The sequence below is a fragment of the Canis lupus genome, chromosome 26, assembly GCF_048164855.1.
Source record: "Canis lupus baileyi chromosome 26, mCanLup2.hap1, whole genome shotgun sequence".
NCBI classification, from domain to species: Eukaryota; Metazoa; Chordata; class Mammalia; order Carnivora; family Canidae; genus Canis; species Canis lupus.
In genome coordinates this window covers 17,966,343-17,991,202 of record NC_132863.1, presented here as the reverse complement: position 1 = coordinate 17,991,202, position 24,860 = coordinate 17,966,343, and the positions used below count along the sequence as shown (strand labels likewise).

Below are 24,860 nucleotides of genomic sequence, written 5' to 3'. Positions count from 1 at the left end.
TGATACTAATCAGTCAACAACGAACTGATTCTTAGTTATTCTGCATATTCCTCTAAGAAGCAAGTTTCTTAACCTCTCTAAGCCTCAATTTCCTTATCTGTGAAAGTAAAGGTAATAGGGCAGCCGGGTGGCTCTCCGCTCCGGTCTTGCTCCCCGGGTCCTGGGATGGAGCCCCGCATCCGGCTCCCCCAGCGAGCCTGCTTCTCCCTCTGCCTAGATCTCTGCCTCTTATGAATAAACAAATTTTTTTTTTTTTTAAAGTAAAGGTAATAAAAAGGAACCTATTTTGGAGTTGCTGGGAGGATTAAATGGGAGAGTGCACTAGAATCTAGCTGTACGAAGCACTTTCCTGGCACACAATCCGTAATCGCCACTACTGGCATCTCCTAATACCCGTCTTTGGCTTACGAAACGTCCAGAAGAGGCAAAAGGGCAGGGAGCCTGTATTAACGACCTCACTAATATTTAACGTCCCACGAGGGCCCCGGGGCGCCCCCCACACCTCGGAGGGGGCGGTTCTGCAGGAGGGCTTCAGCCTGAGGCCCGAGCCACATGGGGCCGCGCCGCCGCCCCGCCCTGCTAGTCCCCGCCCTGCTAGCCCGCACCGACCTCAGCTCACCCCCGCGAGCCGAGAGACGCCCACGCCGCCGCCGACCCGCGGCTCCCGGCGCACCCCAAGGCGCCTAACGGCACGCGCTCCCGCGACCGCCGGGGGCGCCGGGAAGTCCAGCGCCGACGGTGTCGCAAAAGCGTCGCGAAGCCGTCGGTCCTTGGCGGCTGCTGGCCACCTGTATAAGCGAGGCGTGCTGGGGTTTGAAAACTGCCATGGAGGCTCCCGAGCTTCTCCGACGCTGCGGGGACTCTGCGGAGCGGGGGCTCGCCGGCGCCCCAGGCTGCTGAGCGCTCGCCGCCTGTGTCCTCGCGGCGCGGCGGCAGGGCCATGCTGGCTTCACGCGTGGCGCGCGGCTCGTGGGGGCTCCTTCGCAGCGCGGCCTGGGCGCCGGGGGCGCGGCCGGGCAAGGGGCGCGCCCGCGGGGCCGTGCTGCGCTCGGGGCCGGGCTGCCGGGGCTGCCTGGCGGAGCGCTGGTGGCTGCGCCCGGCCGCGCTCGGCCTGCGGCTGCCTGGCGTCGGCCCACGGGGCCACTGCTCCGGCGCGGGGAAGGCGGCCCCCCGGCCCGTGGCGCGAGGGGACGCCGCCGCCGAGGCCCGGGGCGGCCGATGGGGCCAGGCGAGCGCCGCCAGCTTGGTAGGTACCGGGGAGGCGCGGAGGGGCATCCCCGGGTGGGCGCGCGGGCCCCCGCGGGGGGATCGGACTCGGACGCGAATAACGCGCTCTGACCGGCCCAAGTCGGACGTTTCGGTTCCAGAACCTGTCGGCCGTGCCCTGAAGAGAAGCCCTGGGATGAATTTCAGGGGTGCCAAAGGAGGCCACCGTCAGCCTCGGCGGTCGGGTTAGAATCCCTCCTCCCCTGACTCCCCTTTCCGTCCGCACCTTTAGCTGGACCGGCCTCTGGTTATTGCATTGGTAAAAATAGCCTTCGCTTGTCTTATTAAGTGTGTTTTTGATTCTCTGAAGCCATTCCTCAACGTTTAGGACAAGTCAGTAAGAATTTCTAGAAAAGGAGACAAGCCTCTTGGCTTGTGTATTGACTGTCATTTGACCTTTGTTAACCTTATGTAAGATGAAGGATACTTGAATAAGTCCTACTACTAATTCTTTAATCTCTAATTATAGAAAAAGATTACAACTCTCCTCTTGAGGTAATAGAACAAAATATTTCTCCACTTACCTGTTGAAGTACTGCCCGAGCAGAAGACCCCGGAGCATGAATGTGGGAGAGGTTTTGATGTCATGTTAGCAGGACTCATGCAATTATTACATCTTCAATTGTTAGGTCTTCAGTGGGCCCTTGGACCGCTTTCATCAGTTGTACAGCATGGGTTGAGGTGGCCACATCCTGGCAGGGGTCTCAGCTCCACTAATAGCTAAAGCATGTCAGGGTTTGAATGCTGGATGCTTTGAGGTTGCCATATCGTGGGTGAAGACCTTCCCAGAACGGCAGTAGTTGGTCGAGTATGCCACAGGTTATCTGGTTGGGTAATCTGAGATTAGCTCTCTTAATTTTAATGTAGAAACTTTTACAAATTTAATGATTAGAAATTAATGAGGTGCTTTAAAGTATTTTATGTGGAGCTAAAAAGAACTTTCTTTCACGGTTCCGACAACATTATAGTTCTGTCGATTAGTTCACCAGATGAAGCGATCTGGCTGTTTGCACCGTGTCTTTTAATTTTGCCCTATGGATATTTCTGACATTCATCGGGGGGCTCTCTCCTGACCTTTTGCTTTGTGATTCGTGTTTCTCAGTCACGAACTATGTGTTTTTCTTCCAAGTTGCTGCAACACTGGATCAGTGTTTGACTAGCTCTGTACCACGTTATGGTAAACAAACTTCTCTTTTTCTCTGGATTCTGAGACACTCTGGCCTTTGAACTTCAATTTGGAACGCGTTCCAAGAATGTTACCATTTAATTACATAAGGTGGCCTACTTTCAATACAGGGTCCCTGAGTAGAAGTTTGTGCTGCTTCTTGTTTAGTGATTGTTTCCCGCAGAATGTGAAGTTTTCCTGTAGCTTTCCGTGGCAGTATTCTGGCATCTGACCTCAACAGTAACCTCCAAAACTAAGCTGAATGTTTCTTGCCAGTTTGTTTATACACACAAATTTAGTATCTATAGAGAACTGCTTTTTCTTATGGGATGGTTCATGGAATTTTAAAAGATTTCTTTAGAAATAGAAACTGTCACTTAACTTGAACCTCGACGCTGATTTTTTTTTTTTTTTAATTGATTAGTGATTAAGAGTAGGGTTAGTCTTGTGAGGAGATAGTCCCATGGGTTGGCAGCCTTCACCAGTGGAGAAAAAGTCCAGGCTTTAGGGAGACATTTTCTTGTAATTATTTCTGTATCCTGTTGGGCAGGGTATCCTAGCTCCACTAGGGCGAGGTTTTTTTAAAATTGAAATATCCTCATGAAACAGATTTTGTTTGGCAAGGAAGTAACGTTTTTCATAGTAGCTGCCAAAGAGCCCTTTTGTTAGTGCCAACTTCAAACAGCTTGGCTCCAAATGAAGTTTCAAGGAATCCTAAAATCCTCAGATTTTAGGTGGGAATCTTAACATTTCATTTTCATGGCTATTGGGAACAGATTTACATTTCTCTTTATTTCCTAAGGCTCTCAATCCCTATTTCTAGCTCCATTTTCTTCCACCAGTTATCCATTTAGCCATGAGATTATGGAATTAAATTATTTTTCCTCTTCAAATGTCCATACACTGTATATAGCATTTAGCCTTCTTTTGATGGGTATGTGCCGAGGAGAGAGGGAGGTTATTTGCAATAAATGTTTTAAGCCAAAATGCCTGGGGTTGATAATTTGCCTTGTTTTTTTTTTTCTGACATTTCCATCTAGACTGTCTACTTGAAGTATAAGATCTTGAAGTTACATTTTTAAAAGCAGAGTGTTATAAAGTTTGAATTCTAATCATAAAGTCCTATATTAATGCCTTGACCTATATCGTAAATAATACATCTTTGTTCTTTTCTCTTTTTGGGAAACATGTACATATACTCTGTTCTCTATATATGTGTCTCCCCCCACCCCACCCCCGTATACACACACACACACTGTATATACTGTCTATATATATAGCAGATACTTTAGTCTGTGGACATATGACATATCTTCATCTTTTGTATTCTGGACAGTTTTAGAGCTATGGTCTGTAAACAGTGGATTTTAAAACTCAGAGTACTAAATTTAAAGTTTATGTAGCTTCTGACTCCTAAGTTGATGTATTTTTCTAATAAGTTACCATTTAATATAAATTTTGTTGTCTTTGTGTTTCAGTATGAAAACCCATGGACAATCCCAAATATGTTGTCAATGACGAGAATTGGCTTGGCCCCAGTTTTGGGCTATTTGATTATTGAAGAGGATTTTAATATTGCACTAGGAGTTTTTGCTTTAGCTGGTCTAACTGATTTGGTAAGTTGTAAATGTACTCCCCCCCCCCCCCCGCCCCGCCCCGTTTTGCTTTCTTTTCAAATCCCAGGGTCTCTGGTACACTGAAATGGCAGAGACTTAGTCTGTTTTTTCCTAGAAGGAAATCCTCAAGATAAGTTTAACCTAGTACTTTGTATAAAGACTTGTCTTTAGCATCTGTGTGGGACTCCAATTTTTTAAGTGATCTAAGGAAGGAGGTGAAAGTTGTTGGGAGGCATAGGAGGGGCTGCTTTTTATTTTTGGTTTTTAACTTTTTTGTAAAAGAAAATTTGCCTTTAGAAATTCCCAGGGAGCCAAGTGTTTGCTTTAGGAATAGAAATAAAGGAGAAACGTTGTGAGACTATTTTTCTACTTATTGTGATAGAAATACTCTGATCTGTAACAACACTTAGTTTTACTGGTGGAGGGGGAAACAGTGGGTCACCTGTGACCACGGAGCTTGTAGAAGTCAGAGCTCTACTCAGGTTTATGCTGGTAGGAGGCTATAGGCACACACAGGATTTGGTTTCTGATCCCGCCTCTGCACCCCTCTGAGTGCCTAGCAGAAGGTCCTGTCCTGGGTCAGGCCTTAGGCATCCTTCCTTCTACTCTCCCAGTAGATGGAAAATGAAAAAAGAACCCCTTTATACCACTTTGTCAGTTTTGAGAAAGGGAAGTATTTATTCAGGTTATATCAAATTAGAACTTGGAAAATAATTTTATAGCAGAGGACAAAATACGTGTGAAATAGGCTTTTGGGGCTAACCAGCCATCAGTATGTATGACATTACTTGTATTTATCACCCACCTTGTTGCATAAGGGATTTGAAATGGTTTTTAAAATTACATGTCCTACAAAAACCCAGTAAAGGAAACTGGTGAAAATAAGGAAGAAAAATTTAAAATCAGGGCAAAGTTAAATTGTAGAAATAAATACATTATATCCTCATACAAGACTGGTCTGAGATCCATGTGAGCACTCAGACAGGCAATAATGATTTGGTGCCTCTTCAAACTGATTTATGTTTTAAAAGTATTGCTTGTGATACTTATTTAGTGAGAATGAAGATTAAGTTTCTGTAAATTACAGTTGTACAGTATCTGTAATGTCAGCTATTCCCTTTGAGGTTCACAGAAACAAAATTCCACTCTCCCATTAGCATTGGTGAGCAATATAGAAATAGTGAAGAATTTGCAGGGTAAACAGAGGAGGACATTTGCATTATTATATAGCATTTCCAAATATGCTTTAAAAATAGTCTCTCAAAATAGTTCCCACTTCTTTTTCCAGAGTTTAGCTTCTGTTTGTTACTATTTCTCCCCATTTTCACAGTCTTTCTTTTTTTTGGTTCCTCCTTTTATCTCTTCATGAAGCCTGAAGGCCTCCACTCAGACACACTCCAGGTCTGTCAAAGGCCATTGTATTGATAATGGATTTTTTTTTTTTTTAATGTAACAAGATCTTTTTGTTACTGGATTTGCTCTTCTTTTGTTTGTACCTTTTTTAAGCTGCCACAGGAGACTGCAATATTCACCAAACTCAGGCCTCATTTACATTTTTCAAAATCCGTGTGGCAGTGTATGTGAAAACCTAAGTTATTTGGCACTGTATTTCACATTTACTTCATGGAGGTTTTGATGCCTCTAGATTGCCCACTGGGCAGATGGCTGGAGTCATGGAGGGTTTAAGCAGGGGAATGACCAGGCCTGATTTATGTTGTAAATGGGAAAGAAGTTGTAGGAAGGCAAGAGTGGAAGCAGAGAGGCCAGTTAAGGAGCTTACAGTTACATAGGGGAGTGGCAATGATAGTAGCTTGGACTGGGGTGGGAGTTTGGGGAGAAGTGAATGAATTTGGGATATGTTTTGAAGATAGAGTTGATTTGTCAATGGATTGTTAATGTGTAGTGAGGGAATTATGTCTGATAGGCTGTTACTTTTATTTTTTAACAACTGGTGCATGAAGGTAACAGTTTTGTGATGAACAACACTCTGTAGGACAGAGTTAAAAAGTACCAAGCGTTGTTGTGCCTGTCGACAGAGAGAGGTATTAGTTGGGTAGTAGTAGTTTGGAGTTGGAAGAAGTCAGGGTTACAGATAAATGTGAGAGTTATCAGCTGTGGATGGTCAAGTCTGGGTGAAGTCAGGCCGGGTTACAGAAGAGACAGAGTCAGAGAAGTGAGCAGTTAAGTGGAGCAAAAGTAAAGGAGCCAGTAAAGGACACTGAGAACAGCTGGTGAGAAAGGAAGAAAATTAGGCCATCAGGTGTCCCAGAAGTTAAGTGAAGTCATTGCTTCAATTGTGTTGAGGTAAGGTATGCTAAAAGTGTAGAATTCATTGGTGATCTTGATGAGAACCCTCTTGAGGAGTAGAGACAATCAGAGTGGTTGGCAACAAACGTGAGGTATAATGACAATTATAGATTTCAAAGATACTGTTTTGAAAAAGCTTTGCTTTGTAGGGATATAGGGAAGTAGGGTCAAGGAAGGCTAGTTTTTAAAGCTATATATCCTGGGGAAATTTTTGTTGTTAATTAACTGGTTAACTAAATGATCAAATAGAAAGGAGGAGCTTGATGCAGGAGACATGGGGGAGAAGAGAGGCAAATCACAGAAGGTGAGAGGGCCTACGATCATGAATCAGGGAAAGGCAGAGAATGTGTATGGATGCAGCAGGTAGGCGGTGGACTTGTGGGTGGGAACAGTGCTGACAATCTTGTTTCTGTTTTTCCAGGAAAGTATAGATAGGATCATAAGAGTGAGAGGCTTTGGGAATGAAGGAGGAGTAGGCTTGAAGTGAGAACAGACAGTGTGAAAAGAGAAGGTAAACAAGCAGATGTGGGATTGCCAGGCAGTGCTGAGTGCCCATGGGAGATTTATAGTCTTGAATTGGAAGTGAGACACCCACTTAAGTATTCTTGAGCACTGGTCAGTTGATTAGGTGCAGGCCTGGAGTTAAGTACATGGATAGCTGTGTGTAAGCAGGGTGGATGAAGAGTGAAGTAAGGGAGTTACAGATATTTGCAAAGGAGCAGTGATGTTGATGACCTTGGAATCTAATGTAGGTAGAGGAACAGGGAGATCCAGATGGGAGTGCTAGTAAAAAAGTGGAAGGTGTTGACGTTCTTTGAGATCAAAAACTGAACTGAAACCTGGATCTACTAAGGCCCTGATGCCAACCAAGTTCCAGGTACTTTCTGTTAGACATTGTTACATGTATATTTATAAGAAAGTAGGTTCTTTCTGTTGCTGTAGTAATAGCTAGTTAAGTGCTCTTGAGGATTTACTAAGTACTAAAGAAGTATTAATCCCATTATGTCCTGAAGACAATCAACCCTTTGAGGTGGGCTATACAGATGAGGAAAGGGATGCTTAGGCCAAATAATTTCCCCAAGGTCATATAGTAAATGGTTGAGCCAGGACTTGAACCAGTTATGTTCTGCTGCCAAAGAGCAAGTTCTTAACCATAGTTCTTTAGTACTACTATCTCTAACTCACTACAATACTTAACGATATGGTTCTGTAGTACTGCTATCTCTAACTCACTACAATACTTAGGATATAGAGGACTTATTTATCCTTTAAAATGCACATGTTTAATTATGTCTAAGTTACTTTCTCCTTGGAAATAGGACTAGAAAATTCAAACATTTGTTAAAGCTTGAAGTTAAATAAAATGAATAAAAGTCAAGTAGAGACTTGGAAAGCCAGAAAATAACCCCCCTTATTTAATGGGAATAGGTGATAGATACTTGGTTTCAATTCATCTTGTGGCCCCAGGTGATTGGCTCTTTCCATTTCTCAAGTGAAGCTAGAGATCTGGATTTTTGTGGTAAGACTGTGACTGTTTAAATATTGGCAACTAATTTACATTTTTAAAAGCTCTGGGTGGGTTAAACAAAAAGCTACTGCCAGGCCCCAATTGGCCCATTGGTAACCATGTGTGACCTCTGCTTTGAGATATAATTTATTTCCAGGAATAGTGAGTAAGCAATTTGCGTATCAAAATTTTTAAGTAGGCCAGGTACAGAAGACTGATTTTTTTGTTTTTAAGAGATTTATTTATTTATTTATTTATTTATTTTAAAGGATCGAGAAAATGCGCACATGCCTGTGAGGGGAGGGGCAGAGGGAGAGAATCTCAGGCAGGTTCCTCAGTGAGCCTGGAACTGAATGTGGAGCCTCTGAATGTGGCTTACTCTCATGACCCACGAGATGATTACCTGAGCCAAAACCAAGAGCTAGATACTTAGCTGATTGAGCCACCTAGCTGCCCCCTGAGGATTGAGTTTTTTATTCACGTACAGTCAGACATGGAATTAACAGTTGGACTAAACAAAAAAGAAAAATAGCAATAGTGAAAACTTAGAGTATTGGGTCATATCTTAGAAAAGTAGGTAGGAGTAAAAACCAAAGTCTAACAGTTAAAAGGTAGGCCTCGTGAGCAAAAGCAGCCATTTTGGCTGTAGTGAAATAGCCCGAGGAGGGGCTCCTAATCCATGCTCCTAATCCATGTCAGCCATGCTTTCAGTGGGATTTTTTTGGGTTCCTTAAATCTCTAAATTTGTGTTTGGGTTCAACCCACAAAGAGGCCTTATGAAAAGAAAAGAAATACCGGGAGGCCTTGAGAAAGAAAAGTACTGTAGAAAAGTGAAATTATTTATAGACTATTTGGCAATTTGAAAACCAAACATATACCAGTAAAAGAATGAGAAGATTTGGGGGTAAGAAATAGAAGAGGTTTTATTAACATTTTAAAACAGAGTTGTTATCCTGGTATCTATTAACCTTCAAAATATCTACTTTGTACCTATTATGACATTTATTAAAAAAAACTTCTATTTTCAGTTGGATGGATTTATTGCTCGAAACTGGGCCAATCAAAAATCAGCTTTGGGAAGTGCTCTTGATCCACTTGCTGATAAAATACTTATCAGTATCTTATATGTTAGCTTGACCTATGCAGATCTTATTCCAGGTAAGAACGCCATCATGCGTACTTTTAAATAGCATAGCGAAGAATGACATTAGTCAGTTTAGGATTTCTCTTGATTGAGAGATGTTTAATTTTTGTTTCAAAAGTATATTTTTCAACTTTAAACTGTTTCCCTAATTTTAAACTATTGAACTGTTTTGCTTGTCAAGCTGTTATTTTACTTTAGAATTTGTGTCCTTGTTTTATTAGTAGAATCTGTTGTTTTCTTAGATTGTTTAAATTTAAGCAAATATTATTTCACATTACCAATTCATATTAGTTTAGAACTTTTTGAAACCATAAGTTTATATTCTTAGTGCCTGGCTTTTTGAAAGCAATTTAAAGTTTTCTTAAATCTATTACTTATTAAGTATAGTTTCATCATAAAAAATGAGAGTTCTGAAATCCTGAAAATGTTTATAAAATTCTACATCACTAGTTTTACTTAGAAATTATTACACAATTTCAAATCATAGATACAGTTTGTACATTATCTGAATACTCTTAACAAAATTTTACGATCTTCTGCTTTGTATTTTGCATGTACTTTTCTGGTGGTTCATTTTATACTTAAGCTGTATTTCTCAGTTTTTCTCCCTTTGTTTAGATTAACCTGTTAATTTCCAAGTATTAGAAATAGAATCCGAGAATAAAGCAAATGCTGCCACATGGTCTTTCAATAGCATGTTATTATTGTCATTTGATAGGAAGAAGTGTAATGGGGTTTCAGTCTAGTCTCCTCAGTCTACAGGTTCTTTTTCTCGTTTACTTTTAGGCTTTTAAATTCCCATACTAAATTTAAAAATTGGGTTAATGTTTCTTTCCTTTGAAAGTCAGAATTTTGGTGTGTATATGGTTGGGGGTGTTGAAGGGGCAGGGGTACTCTCATTCTAATATAATTTGTTGGGGGGAGAAAGGAACCTAAAGAGCATTCTGTTGACATTATTCAAAATCCAAATGATCTTGTATGTGTGTGTATATACTTTCCTGCCTCCAGTTTTTTGAGTTATTTTGTATTTTGTTACATTATTATGCAAAGGTTGGTCAGACATTTCCCTTTTGAACAAAGAAACTGTATCCAGGTTTTAGTATAATAGATACTATTGCTGTGAGATTTACCTAAATAATTGGTGTAGGTTGCTTTGCAAGCTGAGAATTTTCTTTTGCTATTATTCTGGAAATTTCTGTCATCTCTCTTCTGTGTTGGGTCTATTTTTCTAAGCTCCCATGGCTTCCTTTTGGTGGAGTGCGATCTAGTTTCCTGTGCAAGGATGCAGCGTGGCAGCCAGAGTTTTAGAGTCCACAATGTCTTTATTCTAAAGACACTTAAAATGTGTTTATTCTACCTCCATACTTGATTGAGATTTGAATTGGATGTAATTTTCGATTGCAGATCATTTTTACTCAGGATTTTTGAAGACCCTGTCCTATAGACTTCCAAATTCCATTTTGCTGTTGAGATGTCTCATGCCATTCTGGTACCTTTTCCTTTATATGTGATCATGTTTTGTATTGGAAAGTTTTCAGAATTTCTTTTGTTGTTTACATTTTTCTAGTTGATATTTTAGAAAAAAATTATCTTTCCTAAAAATTTTCTAGCTATTTCTGTGGGTACCAGATTATCCCAGCACTTTTTTTTTTTTTTTTAAAAAGATTTTATTTATTTATTCAAGAGAGAAAAAGCAAGCAGCTGGAAGGGCAGAGGGAGAGGAACAAGGAGCTTCTGTGCTGAGTGTGAAGCCTGATTCAGGGCTCAGTCCCACAACCCTGAGATCACCACCTGAGTGGAAACCAAGAATTGGATGCTTTAATGACTGAGCCACCCAAGCACCCCTATCCCAGCATTTTTTATTGAAAAATCTGTACTTTATAAACTCACTGCAATGTCCATATATACATGGGTTCATTTCTGGGTTGTCTTAGTTGTTCCCCATTGAGTTGTCTACTTTTGCACTAGTACCATTGTAATTATTACTGCTTTGCTAAAAGTCTTGATATCTAGTAGAATAAATTCTTCCATCTTTGATATTCTTAGCTGTTTCCATTTTGTGTATAAACTTTATTTTTTTTAAATAACATATTTTAAGTTTATTTCAGCAATCTCTGCACCTAACATGGGGCTCAAACTCAGGACCCTGAGATCAAGAGCTCCATGCTCTACCAACTGAGACTGCCAGGCGCCCCTGTTTGTCAATTTTAGAATCAGCTTTTCAAATTCCCCAAAAAAGCCTGTTGGAATTTTAATTGGGATTGTATTGAGTTTATAGTTCTACTTGAAAGAATTGATATCTATACAGTATTGATCTTCCAGTTCACAGACATGATATATCTACTCTATTTAGTCTTTTTAAAATGTCAGAATGTAGGGCATCTCCGGTGGCACAGCGGTTTGGCGCCGCCTGCAGCCCGGGGTGTGATCCTGGAGACCCAGGATCCAGTCCCACGTCGGCTCCCTGCATGGAGCCTGCTTCTCCCTCTGTCTGTGTCTCTGCCTCTCTATGAATAAATAAATAAAATCTTAAAAAAAAAAAAAAAAAACCAAAAAACTATTTAAAAAATAAATAAAATCTTAGAATGTTTTCTTTGGAGAGGTGGAAACCAATTTATTAGTTTTATTCTGTGTTGCTTGTTAATTTTGATGCTTTACTATTTCATTTTGTAATAACTGCCTGTTGTTGATAGGATAAAAATCCTTTCTATTTCTGATGTTGATTTTTGTGTCTAGCAAAACTTGTTAAACTCTTACTCTAATATAAATATAAATTCTCTTGGATTTTCTACATCCTCAATTATATAATATCTGTAATTAATAGTATATTTCTTCTTTTTCAATTGTTTTCTTTTCCTTTTCTATACTGCACACTATAGTGTTGAATAGGAATGGTGTCTGTGTTTTGTTTCCAGTTTCAAAAGGAAAGTTATCAACATTTCACTGTTAAATGTTTCCTGTAGGGTTATATAGATATCCTTTTTTTAGGATACAGAAGTTCACTTCTATTTGGAGTTTGCTAGGCGTTTTAATTAGTAGTAGATATTAAATTTTATCAAATTTTTTTCTTCATGTATTATGAGAGTCCTGTTTATTCATTTTGAGCTGTTAATGTGTGGTGAATTATGTTATTGATTTTTCTAATGTTAAAACAGTGTGAAATTCCTGGTGTAAATCCAATTTGGTCATGACAGATTACGAAAATATTGCTAAATTTGGTTTCTACTATTTTGTTGAAGATTTTGTTTCAATATTTACAAGATGGGCCTGGATTTTTTTTCTCTGAATATCCAACAGGTATACTTTAGGTTTTATTATCAAATATATATTAACCTCATAAGAGTTAGGAAGTCTTTTTTTCCCCCATTCTTGGGAAATATTTGTGTGAAATGCAGTATTCCTTCTTTAAATGTTTGGTAGAACTTATTGAAGCACTGAGGACTGGAGTTTAGGAAAGAGTTTTCAAATAGGTGATGCCTATTTTTTTGTTATAGGATGATTCAGATTTTCTGGTTCATCTTTTGTCTATTTGGTAAGTTACAGTGTTTTTCTAAGAACTTGTCCATTACAACTACGTTTATAAAGATTTACTAGCAACTCTTTATGGTATCCACATTAACTTTCTGATATCTGCAGGATATGTAGTAGTGTTCCCCTCTTCATCCTGATTATTAGTTTGTCCTTTCTTTGTTTTTTTCCCTTGAATTGTCTTAATAGAAATGTGTCAGTTATGAATCTTTTCAAAGAACCAACTTTTTCTGATATGCTTACTACTTTGTTAAATATTGCTCTTTTCTTCAGGTTTCCCTTGCTGTTCTTTTTCCAACTTCTTTAGATTGCATTTGTTTAGTAGAAATATAATGGGAGCCAAATATATAACTTAAAATTTTCTAGTAGCCTATTAAAAACAAAAGGGAACAGGTAAATATACTTTTAATAACACTTAACCTTCTAGATCAAAAATATCATTTCATTGTGTAAACCATAAAAAATTAGTGAATTTTTCTTCATACTATGAACTCAAAAGCCAGTGTCTAGTTTTCACTTACAACACCTCTCATTCAGACCAGCCACATTTCAGGTGCTTTATCTTCCCATGTGGGTAGTGGCTGTTTTATTGAACGGCACAGCTGTAGATGAATATTTAACTCATTCCTTTAAGCTTTTCTAAAGCTGGCATTTAGGGCTGTACATTTTGTCTTAAGTATTCCTTTCACTGCATCTCATATGTTGGTAAAATATGCCGTTGCCATTATTGAGTTCAAAAGAATCTATTTTCATTGTAATTCTTTCTTTGACTTAAGGGGGTTAATAAAAGTTAATTTGTGGACTTTTCTAGGTATCTTTTTATTATTAATTTCAAGCATAATTACCTTATATCCAAAGAACATGCTCTGCTTTTAGCCCTTTGGCCCAGTATACAATCATTTTATAAACATTTTACATGTGCTTCAAATGACGGTGTATGTGGTAGTTGGGCATGATGTTATTTATATATTTATTCATTTGATCAAATTTTAAATCCTGACATTTAAATCTTTACTGACTTCTGTTTGGTCTACTTGTTCAGTTACTGAGAGAGAGAGTAGGTTAGTTTCTCACTAGTTCCTACCTGTGTAGTTTTCCATTATTTTTCTTTGTGTCTCATTTTTGCTTTGTGTCTTTTGAAGTCATGCTGTTAAGTGCATACGAATTAGATTTCTTTGTCTTCTTGGTAAATTGAATGCTTTATTATGAAGTGTGGCCCTCCATATCTTCAGTAATGATTATTGCCTTAAAGTCTTGTTGAATATTGCTAGAACTGCACTAGCTTACTTGTGGTCAGTGTTTGCCTGATAGATAAATCACTTTCAACTTCTCCATATTTTTATATTTTAGATATTTCTTGTAAATAGCATAAAGATAGATGGGTTCTCTTTATCCAGTCTAAAAATATTTTCTTTCAACTAGAACATTTAATCCATTAATGTTTACTGTGATTACTAATGTTTGTGTAGCAGTCTTCCATTTTCTGTGTTTCATTTGGCTCATATGTGTATTTCTACATCTATATAGATTTTATCATTATACTTGTTTTCCCTGTGTGCCAGTTGGCAGTGTTATATACTGTTTCCACTTAGTTATTCTCAAAATTATATCATTCATCCTTATCAAAATTCAGTGTTAATGAATCTGCACCATGGGCCCCTGCTTTACCTCCATTTATTCTTTTCTCAACTTAGGTTATTGTTGCCGTACTTTACTTTTATATACTTCTTAAACTCACATGATACTGTTTTTCCAGTGTTCATTTAGATGTATCTTCATATTTACTTTTTTTCTGGCTTACATTGTTTGGTGTATCTCAGACCTTCCATCTAGGATCATTTTCCTTTTGTCTAAAGTCTATCTCTAGAAATCTCTTTAATATTGGTCAGCTGGTGGTAGGTACATTCCTGTCTTTTGTGTCTCTGAAAATATTTTTATTTTACCTTTATTCTTTTGTGTATATGAGAACATTTTATTCTTTTGTATGTGTGAGAATATTTAAGTTCCAGTCTCCTAGCAGATTTCAGTTAATACAATACAGTGAAATCAACTCTAGTCACCATATTATACATTAGATCCTCGGACTTTATTCATCTTAAAAGTGAAAGTTTGCACCCTTTTATCAACCTCTCCCTATTTATCTGGCAACCACTTTTTTACTTGCCACTCTGGCAACCACTTTTTTACTTGCCATTTCTATTTCAGATTTTATTTTATTTTTTATATTCCACATATAGGTGATACTGGGCAGTATTTGTCTTTCTTTGATTTTCCCTTTGTTCTTAAAGGATATTTTTATTGAGTGTAGAAGTCTGGGTTAGTAGTCATTTCAGCATATTTAATATACTGTTCAATTTTCATTTCTGTTGGTATATAAGAAGCCAACTGCTAATCCATTTCTATTTTGAAGGTAAGTTTTTTTTACTCTGGCTGCTTTAAAGATTTTCTCTTGGTCTTTGGGGTTTTCCACAGTTGCATAGTGATATATCTTGGTATGAGTTTCTTTTTTATTTATCTTGCTTGGGATTTGTTGGGCTTTTAATGATATTGTTAATCAGTTTGAATTAAAGTAGCTCTTACTAATAAACTTAGAACTGGGAAATTTGAGTTCTCTTCCCATTCTCTTTGTGACTTTTTCTTTTCATTCCTTCACTGTCATTTTAGAAGGGTTTTAGGGGAAGAGATGGTATATATGCTGTCTTGCATCTTATTTTTATACTGCTTGCATTTTTGTAAAAGTTCCATCCACCTTGATTTGGATAGCTTTGTTGTCTTCAAGAGTAAGAAATGTGCTTTCTTCCTCAGCTAGGATAATAAACAAGTCTGCTTTTCTCTTTGCTCTTTCTATGGGAGGAGAGATAAAGATGAAAATAACTTATTTCATTTGTTATAACAGTCTGGATGTGAGCTAAGTTAATTTTTACTTATGTGCGTTTGTTCTGCTATATTTACTAAATTACAGTTCCTTTCTATATCTTGTATTATTTTTGGTTTACTGTATAGCAAATTCTTATTGCTGATTTGAATTGATTTCTGGAATAATTATTGTTATTTTCAATGTAATGTATGATATTGATAATGACCACTTGTAATATGTAAAAGTAACTTTGTCTTATTAATTTCCCTTGAATGCTAATAAAATTTGCCTGTAATGTACTCCTTTGTTGCAGACATTACCTATTTCAGATAGGATTAGCAAGTAGGGAGGAAAACCTTGGGGCAATCCTTGACACATTTTACACCCTTCTACCCTCACTAACACACTGACATACTCTGATAGGCAAAAATGAAAACTGTTTTAGCCCTGGAAATAAAGGGAAGGGAAGGCTGGAGAGAAAGGAGGAATAGTTAGAAGATGCAGAAGCCAGGGAACTGAATAAAATTGTCCAAAGGACCAAAGTAAGAACCTGCATATAATACTGTCAGTTGGCAGAGGCCTTAGAGAGCACCTGGTGAGGCAGGGTCCTAGCCTGGCTCTGCATGCGAATCCTCCAGGTAGGTAGCTTCTTTCATCTGTGCTTCTATGATGCTCTTCCAGAGTGATTGTGTGGTGGGCAGTCAGTTTGGAGAACACTTCATTTCTGTTAACAGTTATTTCTACCACCAGACTGTTACAGATGGTAAGCTGAGTCCAGAGATGCTAATCGCAGTTCACACTGCTGGTTTGAAGCCTCATACACTGACCAGAGCATAGGCTATGAATTCCTTAGACCTAGGTTCTATTCCTAGGTTTCTGGCTATATGTACTACTTACTCTACTGTACTGCTGTACTACTTGCTAGTACTAGTATTGGCTGTACTACTCACTAACTGGTGACCTTGGCCAGATTATATAATCTGCCTAAGGCTGGTTTTCCTTATCTGTAAAATGGGGGTAATGATGGTCCCTGTTTTGTGGAGTTGATATATAGATTAAATCATATGTATGAAATGCTTAAAACAGTGCCAGATAATAAATGGCAATTTGGGTTGTTGCTAGTTAGAAGAAGAACCCAAATCTTTGTAGTTTATTGAATTGCCTCATCTCTTTTGCAGAAACTTCTTATTTAGGATTAAATCCTAGCCTCTTTTCCCCTGTGACTAAATACACTAACAGGTGTTTTTTGTCTTCTAGAGTTATGTTTAGCAGGCTTACTCTATGTAATTTGCATGAGTTTGCTGCATCTTAAAATCTGATGGTTAGAATTTGCTAGCTAATGATTGCTGTAGAAAAGTCTGTTTTACAGACACAAAAATGCTTCTAAAAATCATAGCTGACTTGTTTTGTTACTTGGCTCAGACAGCTGTGTCTTTTGTGTGCTCCAAATGCCATGACTTGAGTGGTAGATAAGTATTTTCTCTTTCAGATAGTCATGTCATTAAGGATTGGCCAACGATCTATACTTACATCATAGCCATAACCAGTAGAGATTTAAATTATAATCTGTAATTAGAGTCTACTCAAGTTGCAGAATGAATAGAATGTCAGAACTGGAGAGGATCATAAATATGATCTCAAAAGTAATTCATAAAAGAGCTGTTTGGAAGTATTATGGAAGGGATACACATAACCCTCTTTTAATTTGAAGCAATTTGAGTGTCAGGACCTTTTTCTTTTTTAAGAAATATTTTTTCTAATAAAAGTAATGTATGTTCATATTTAAGACTTCCTACAGTGTAGAGAATGTGAAATGAAACAGAACCTCTGCCATCCCATTATTATTCAGCAAGGGAGCAGGGGTTCTTTGGGTATCAATCTAAAATATTTGGGCAGCCCAGGTGGCCTAGCAGTTTAGTGCCACCTTCAGCCCAGGGTTGTGATCCTGGAGACCAAGGATCGAGTCCCACGTCAGGCTCCCTGCATGGAGCCTGCTTCTCCCTCTGCCTGTGTCTCTGCGCCTCTCTCTCTCTCTCTCTCTCTCTCTCATGAGTAAATAAATAAAATCTTTAAAAAAATAAATAAAATATTTTGCTTGCTCTGGCTTTGGGGCCATGCTATAGAATGTTTTAGGGGAGGTAAGGAGGAGCTGAGGGAAAAGGGAGAGAGAGAATCTTCAGGGCCTGGATCTCATGACTCTGAGATCATGACCTGAGCCAAAATCAAGAGTTGGATGCTTAACCAACTGAGCCACTCAGGCACCCCCAAGCTATAGAATCTTAAGAATAATGAGAAAACTATCAACTGATTGAATTCTTTTTAAATTAAAATTCATTGAATGGCGGGATCCCCGGATGGCGCAGCGGTTTAGCGCCTGCCTTTGGCCCAGGGCGTGATCCTGGAGACCCGGGATCGAATCCCACGTCGGGCTCCCGGTGCATGGAGCCTGCTTCTCCCTCTGCCTGTGTCTCTGCCTCTCTCTCTCTGTGTGTGACTATCATAAATAAAATAAAAAAAAAAAAGATATTAAAAAAAAATTCATTGAATGGGGTAGGAGAAAAAAATAGCAATTTCCTGGATAGGAACTGGCCAGACAATAATGAAAATGTCCAGCTTCTTCACAAGTGTTACATATAGCAAATTTTACTACATGTAAAATAGTCTGGAAGATAGAAGCCATTAGAGCTCCTGAGTCAGCATGATTAGAGTCTTCCATTATCTTTTCTGATCCCTACTGTTTCATTCATTCCATGTGAGCATGGTGATCATTTTTCCAAATGCACAAAGCTGAAGAGTAACAAAGGAGAAAATAGTGGCTGAATTGAGCTGACACTAATACTAATAACTACAGCTTAAAAACATGGGTAAGAAAAAAAAATGGGTAAGAAGGAAAGCAGGCAAGAGGATAGACATTCTGAAAGGCAGGCTTAGACTTTAAAAGCCATAATCTAGGGGGCATGGGGTAACTGGGTGATGGGCACTTGATGGGATGAGCACTGGGTGTTATACTATAGGTTGGCAAATTGAATTTAAATTAAAAAAAAGGAAAAGCCATAGTCTTTCACTTAGAGGGTAGGTTAAAGATGAATATAAAAATCAGTGGTTCACTCTAAGGACCCTAAAACATCAATAAGTATTTTGTTAAAACATTTTTACTTATGTGAAACACCAGTTCATGATAAGGCTGAATGTGGCTTTATTGTATATGTAATACCAGTAATTTTCTAAATCCCAATCAAAATTATTTTACATTTGATTTTCAGTTCCACTTACTTATATGATAATTTCAAGAGATGTAATGTTGATTGCTGCTGTTTTTTACGTCAGATATCGAACTCTTCCAACACCGGTGAGTCTGTTTAAAAAAAAAAAAAAAAATTCTTTGGATGCCTGGGTGGCTCAGCAGTTAAGCATCTGCCTTCGGCCCAGGGTGTGATCCTGGAGTCCTGGGATAGAGTCCCACATAGGGCTTCTTGCATGGAGCCTGCTTCTCCCTCTGCCTGTGTCTCTGCCTCTCTCTCTGTCTCTCATGAATAAATAAAATCTTTTTAAAAATTAATTAAAAAATAAAATTCTTTTATTATTACTTATAACTTAATGTTAAAAGAAAAACCCACTCTGTTGTATCTTGAGTTTAACTTTATGAGACTAATTTATGGCCATTATTTTTTATCCTTTTTCCAAGAATTTTTAAAAACCATACATAACTCTCATCTTGCTATTTAAATCACCCACAATGGTTGTTGTTCAGTGAACACATAAATGATCAGTTTTGAAAAGGCATGTTTATGAGTCAAAACCTTTTTAATTGACAGCACATAAAACCCAGACCAACTTGCCCTATCCATAGTAGCAAACTGTTAGGAGTGGTTATGTAACCAAGCCTCTTTTGCTGCCTGGTTTAGCTTCTACTGTGGACTGTCTGGAACTAGTTTTTAAAATCAAAGTTGTATGAGCACATAATGGTTTGTTTGCATATTAGTTCATTGCTCTACAGATACTTGAGCATTTAGGGATAGCATAATAACCTCCTCTTTAGTTTCTCAGTCCAGTGAAAATAGCAGGATTTGATTCATTTCATTTTTTCGTCTATGAAAGAAAATAACAAGGGAGATTTATTGAGTTTATTTAGAAAATGGATGTGGTCACTTCAGGATAGTTACTGTGTTAGATTTTTCTAGGAATTGAGTAATCTATAAATTAAAATCTGTTTTCAGTAACCTGTGTATGATTTGAAAAGAATATAGACACTGTTCCTTTAGGGTATTAAAAGAAGGTGCAGATAAAGGGCTTGTCTAGCATAGAGCCAGGCATGCAGTGAATACTCAGTCACTATTTATTACATATAATAACAAAATGTTTGTTTTAAACTTGAATGATAAATTGAATAAACTTTATCTTTTTGTCCTCTGCCAGCGAACACTTTCTAAGTATTTCAATCCTTGCTATGCCACTGCTAGGTTAAAACCAACCTTCATCAGCAAGGTAAGAGACACACACATGCTTTTAAGTTACTGCCTTGTAAATGTTTATTATAATGAATATAAACCTTAGTCTGGAGCAGCTGAAAATGAGACCTATTTCATGCACTGAGACTGTAGGAGATAGTGAGGTCATTAACCCAGTTCTTTTGTCCTTTGAGCTTTTGGGGTCTTTAAGCTATGCATTATGTTTTGCCTTTGATGGTCTGAATAGTTAAGTCTCTGCATGAGGTCTTAAGGTCACCGTTTAGGGAAGGGGAGGGAGTGGAATTATAATCTCATCTTGATTGAGATACAAAGAAATTATGGAGGCTCCTTTGTAGTTTCATTACCCTCCTTTCTGTGGTGTAAACACCATAAAATCAGGCTCTTCATTTTCACAATTATTACATGGAAAGGATAGGACAAAGTTTTACTTACTAATAAGCAGCTGCTACTCTTAGTTTTCCATCGAGTCTTACTGAGCCCTTTTCAGGACAGCACCTGTGCCACTCTTTGCATACAGAGAACACACAGTTAATGCCTTAAAGCATGTTTATTTTTCTAGTAGCCTTGGTAAGTTCATTCTAATCATCCTTTTGCCCTATCCTTTGTGACAGAAGTTTAACAGGTTAGGGACCCAGATCATCTTTGAGACAGAAGGGTTATTAGTATTATACCTAAAACTTCCTGGGGTGGACTTTTGCCTACATTTATGGGTTTGTTTGTTTTTTTGAGGTTCAAGTGACTTATATTTGTATCAAGTACAGTTTGAGTGTAGCACTGCTTAGAAAATGACCCAAAAAGGGCAAGAAGTTCTCCAGTTTTATTATTTAATTTTTTAAGATGAAGTGGAATCCTTGTCTTTAGTTGCAGAATGGACGATAGAGATGCTTCTGTGCACATTTCCCACTGCTTCATACTTATCACACTCTTCCCCAGTACGCTTCTCAGGATGAGTAGGCAGTCTCCAGTGCATTTTTGGTTCTGTGTTCTTCCTGTTCTCCTCTGTGGCTTGTAGGGTACGGAAACATGCTCATTTCCTCCAGAGCCTCTCTCATAGAGATAGATGCATTTCAAATTACTGATACCCTAGTGTTTGACCTTTAGGCAAGTGAGGGAGCACTAGATGAAGCGCTGGGTAACTAGGTTCTGGGTTAGGTCCTATAGCCTGCTATAACTACAAGCAAGTTACTTAACTCATTACATTTTCATCTGTGAAGCAGTAACTTTATTATTGCAATGTTCACAGGGCTATTTTAACAGAAAACTGAAAAAGGCAAAGAACTTTGCAACATTATTGAATTGCTATGGAAATTCAAGGTAGTAGTTTTTTCTGACAGATGCCCCTATCCTCACTGTAAAGGGCACCTGTGTAGACAGATGAGTGAGTCGGTTAGTGAAGTTCACATATTACAACACCAAGCACGCTGAGGTTATGTCATGTTACAGCATTGTGGGCTGTGCCCTTGTCTCTTGAGCTTGCAACAGGATCTCCTTGGTACCACTCATTTATGCCTTTTTTTTTTTTTTTAGGTAAACACAGCAGTCCAGTTAATCTTGGTAGCAGCTTCTTTGGCAGCTCCAGTTTTCAATTATGCTGACAGCATTTATCTTCAGATACTCTGGTAAGCTAAATGTAGAATTACTCTCTGAGAATGTCAACAAAATGTCTTATTGTGACAATTTTAGAATTAACTTGGTTCTTACCGTGTTTATTGAGCACTAACTGGGTAAAGCTGAGGGGTATATTTTATGACTGATACTCTTCTGAAGTTTACTATCAAGCATGGGATATAGAAATTACAGAAGCTTTCATGCAAATTAAAAGTGATGAGAGGTATGGATAAAGTATTGGGGTTTGGGGGGAGGGAGGATACTTGTTTCCAGGTAGGGAGAAAAGGGAAAACTTCAGGAAGAAGTGCCATTTGGGGTATATATACAGGGAGAAACTGGGGTAGGCCACTGACGTGAAGATTGGCCCTGAGTAAAGTCCGGTGTAGGAGAGTAGGTTAGGGGAAAGTGCATCCAGCATAGTGGCAGAGGGGCATGGTGGGAGGGAAACTTGGAGAAAGTAGTTTTATTTTTATTTTATTATCCTTAGTTACAGCTTTGAAATGTATCACCTTGAAATCGTGTCAAATTTAAACTTTTGGAGTCCAGATGTGCCCCGTTGAAACCAAAGCACTATGTTTTAGTATACTTTAACTAAAACCTTGCTTGATGCAGTCTGAGCCAGAAAATGGTTAGTTAACCAAAGTCAGTTAAGCTAAAGAAGCATTAAAGATGATACACATGCTAAACATTTTATTTTCTAAAATACATGTGTACATTTTTTCTGATTCATTCTACATCTTTTGATAGAGGACTAATGCCTTTTCTTTAAGTATTGATCTGTCTGTGGGAGTGTTCTCATTCTTGACTAAACTATATCCATAGTACAACCTCTCTGATGTTTGTTTTCTGCTTCTTAAAAGTGATATAAGAACTTAAGACATTTGTAAAGCAATCTTACCTAGAAACTTTCTATATTTTTACCATTTTTCCAACCTTTCAACAATCATTGCCTATGTTGACAGTAGTTTTTAGCAATTTACCTTGTTATAAAGTATTTGCAAAATATCTCACTTAGTTCTCAGAAATAGCAACTCTCCCTACATGTATGTTTCATTGGTTCAGGTGGATTTAGATGATCAAACTGGCACAAACAGCTTTGGTAACAAACGAAAATAGTCTCCGGGACATCCCACTCAGCTGGTGGAAGCAGACATGGGTGCACTATAGAAAGTAAGCCCCTAGGCCACGAGTACTCAGCAAGCGATGAACATCACCCATGGAACTTCTAAGGGAATCTGGTTAATTGGCAGTTCACTTAAGGGAAAATCATTAAAACAAACAAACAAAAAACTGGATTTTATTTAAGATGACTCAGATATTCGAATTTTGCTGGGTATTAGCCCAATACCCTAAGCAGCATAGGGCAGTGGAAAAAGCACATGGGCTCTAGAGTTGGAACCATGCCAGGCTCAGACAAGATTCTGTGGCCTGTAGCTAAGTTCTCTGGGGATCCATATGCTGCTCGGTAAGAGAAGGTTGTTGTGAAAATAAGATGATGGCATAAGACACCTAGAATAACGGCTGGGTAAAAATGACAATTGCTAGGATTACCTTTTTCAGGCTCATTAACTAGATTCTATTTGACATGACTAATTCACATGAAATCTTAAAAGCAGTAGCTTTAGCTTCCTATAGCTAAAAGAATTACGCCCGTAGTGTTGTTGCTTATTAAATAGTTCTTACTAAATGTATTTTTTGTGATTCTCATGGTTACTGTGTTTTTGACCTGACAACTAAATTTTTGTTCTCTTCCATAAAAGGTGTTTTACAGCTTTCACCACAGCTGCATCAGCTTACAGTTACTATCATTATGGTCGAAAAACTGTTCAGGTGATAAAAGGGAGATGAAAGCCATCTATCATCATTAGCAAGGAAGCAATATACATCATTGGTGGCAGGGCAAGTGGAAATCTACAGGAGTTTCCGTATTTCGGTGTTCAGCTTGAAAAAGGACTTGTCAGAACAAACCATGTCATCAAAATTTAAGTAATGTGCATTGAAAATAAGCTTGATCATGGGCATATGCAGAATTTCCAATGTATTTTTAAATACAAATAAAACTATAATTTAGAGTTTTTTATCTTAGGTTTCTTGATTAATTTATAAGGTACCAATTATTCCAATTATCATCAGTCACTTTTTAATACATTTTTTTAAAAACATAGTCTAGAGCATGGAAACTGGAGTCGCCACTTCTGTTTAACAGAGTTTAGATTGCTTACAAAGCACTAGGGAATTTCTTGGGTTTAAGTATCTATCTTACACAACTTGGCTACATAATCTTATGTTTGATATTTAAACTGTGTACACATTAATAGTTCATTTGGTTAATATTTGATCAGTTAGGATAATGACAAGGTAGCTTGGCTATGGATGAAGTAAACTTGTAAAGAGATTGAAAATGCAGTAAGTTTTGAAAATAATTAAGATCACAACAGAAGGTATTGAAGTTCATGTTCAGTAGTCTTCCAAACTCTCAGGTGCCTAATAGTTTATGTACTAGGATACCAAGCGACCAAGGTGGTAGAAGTACAAAACCATGTCCATTAGCCTACACCATCCAGGAAGCAGTGAATTATATCTTCCACTGTTTCTAACATAGCAATGTTTGTATGATATTGGAGCCTGTACTCCCATGTAAATAATATGAAACTGTATATTTTTCAAAGGTTTTTAAATTTTTGGGGTATCTTTTGTTAAGATATTAAAGGAATAAAAGAGCTGGAAAAGTACCTTCGGTGGTGGTGTTCTGTATAGCATGCTGTGGTGCTTGCTGTTGTGTTAAGTTTTCTGATTCATAAAGTTCATTCAGATACATCACTTGCAATTACATTGTAAAAATAATTTGTTTGGGACCATCTGACAAAGTCCTGACTGACTACACTTCAATATTTGAAAGAGTGGGAGATGCAGAGAGAGGGAAGAGGAAAGACAATGGCTGTTGCTGGTTGCTTCCTCTTAGCAGTGGAGGCCAGCTGCTGCCAACTGTTGGTATACAAGTGAAAAGAGGATGTAGTAAGACATAAGTGTAATATGGAATGATGCAATGAGATTATCCAGACAGCTTGTTGAGCTGTGTTAAATTAAGATGGGAGTTATAAGAAGCAAAATGCATGCTTCTTGGCAATGGCATCCTTGGATCAGTATGCTCCTTTGTTGCATTTGGTCTTGACTTCCTTGTTCCCAGGCTGGCAGCTGAGTTGCCCTTGGCTTGAAACATACTGAAGCTTGCAGCCAGGGACACTGTCACCAAATCAGACGGAGGGTGGTGTGAGGGAAGAAAAGGATGGCCTCTAGCAGCTGGCCAGTCTCCCTTTCTGGAACCTCCTGTGTAGTGTCATAACTTGGGAGGGAGTAAGGCTGGAGGTGGAGTTCCCACCCAAGAGACACATT

At 38.4% G+C, this 24,860-nt stretch overlaps 1 protein-coding gene across 5 annotated transcripts; it reads left to right on the top strand.

Annotated features, from left to right (window-relative positions):
• Positions 1-759: 759 nt before the first annotated feature.
• Positions 760-24,199, top strand: CRLS1 (cardiolipin synthase 1). 5 transcript variants are annotated; one of them, XM_072800125.1, is made up of 7 exons: positions 760-1,246; positions 3,910-4,047; positions 8,890-9,019; positions 18,654-18,739; positions 19,807-19,875; positions 21,387-21,478; positions 23,228-24,199. In XM_072800125.1, the coding sequence occupies exons 1-7, from the start codon at positions 941-943 to the stop codon at positions 23,313-23,315; spliced, it is 909 nt and encodes a 302-aa protein (XP_072656226.1). In that variant the 5' UTR covers positions 760-940; the 3' UTR covers positions 23,316-24,199. The 5 variants fall into 5 exon arrangements, with proteins under 5 accessions (XP_072656226.1, XP_072656228.1, XP_072656227.1 ...); XM_072800127.1 differs by lacking the exon at positions 760-1,246 and adding an exon at positions 1,917-2,074; XM_072800126.1 differs by lacking the exon at positions 760-1,246 and adding an exon at positions 1,918-2,085.
• The last annotated feature ends 661 nt before the right edge of the window (positions 24,200-24,860 follow it).

Coding starts and splice junctions, on each gene's coding strand:
- CRLS1 (XM_072800125.1), top strand. CDS start 941: ATGCTGGCTTCACGCGTGGCGCGCGGCTCGTGGGGGCTCCTTCGCAGC. Junction 19,876..21,386: donor AACCAACCTTCATCAGCAAG/GTAAGAGACACA, acceptor TTTTTTTTTTAG/GTAAACACAGCAGTCCAGTT. Junction 21,479..23,227: donor ATTTATCTTCAGATACTCTG/GTAAGCTAAATG, acceptor CTTCCATAAAAG/GTGTTTTACAGCTTTCACCA.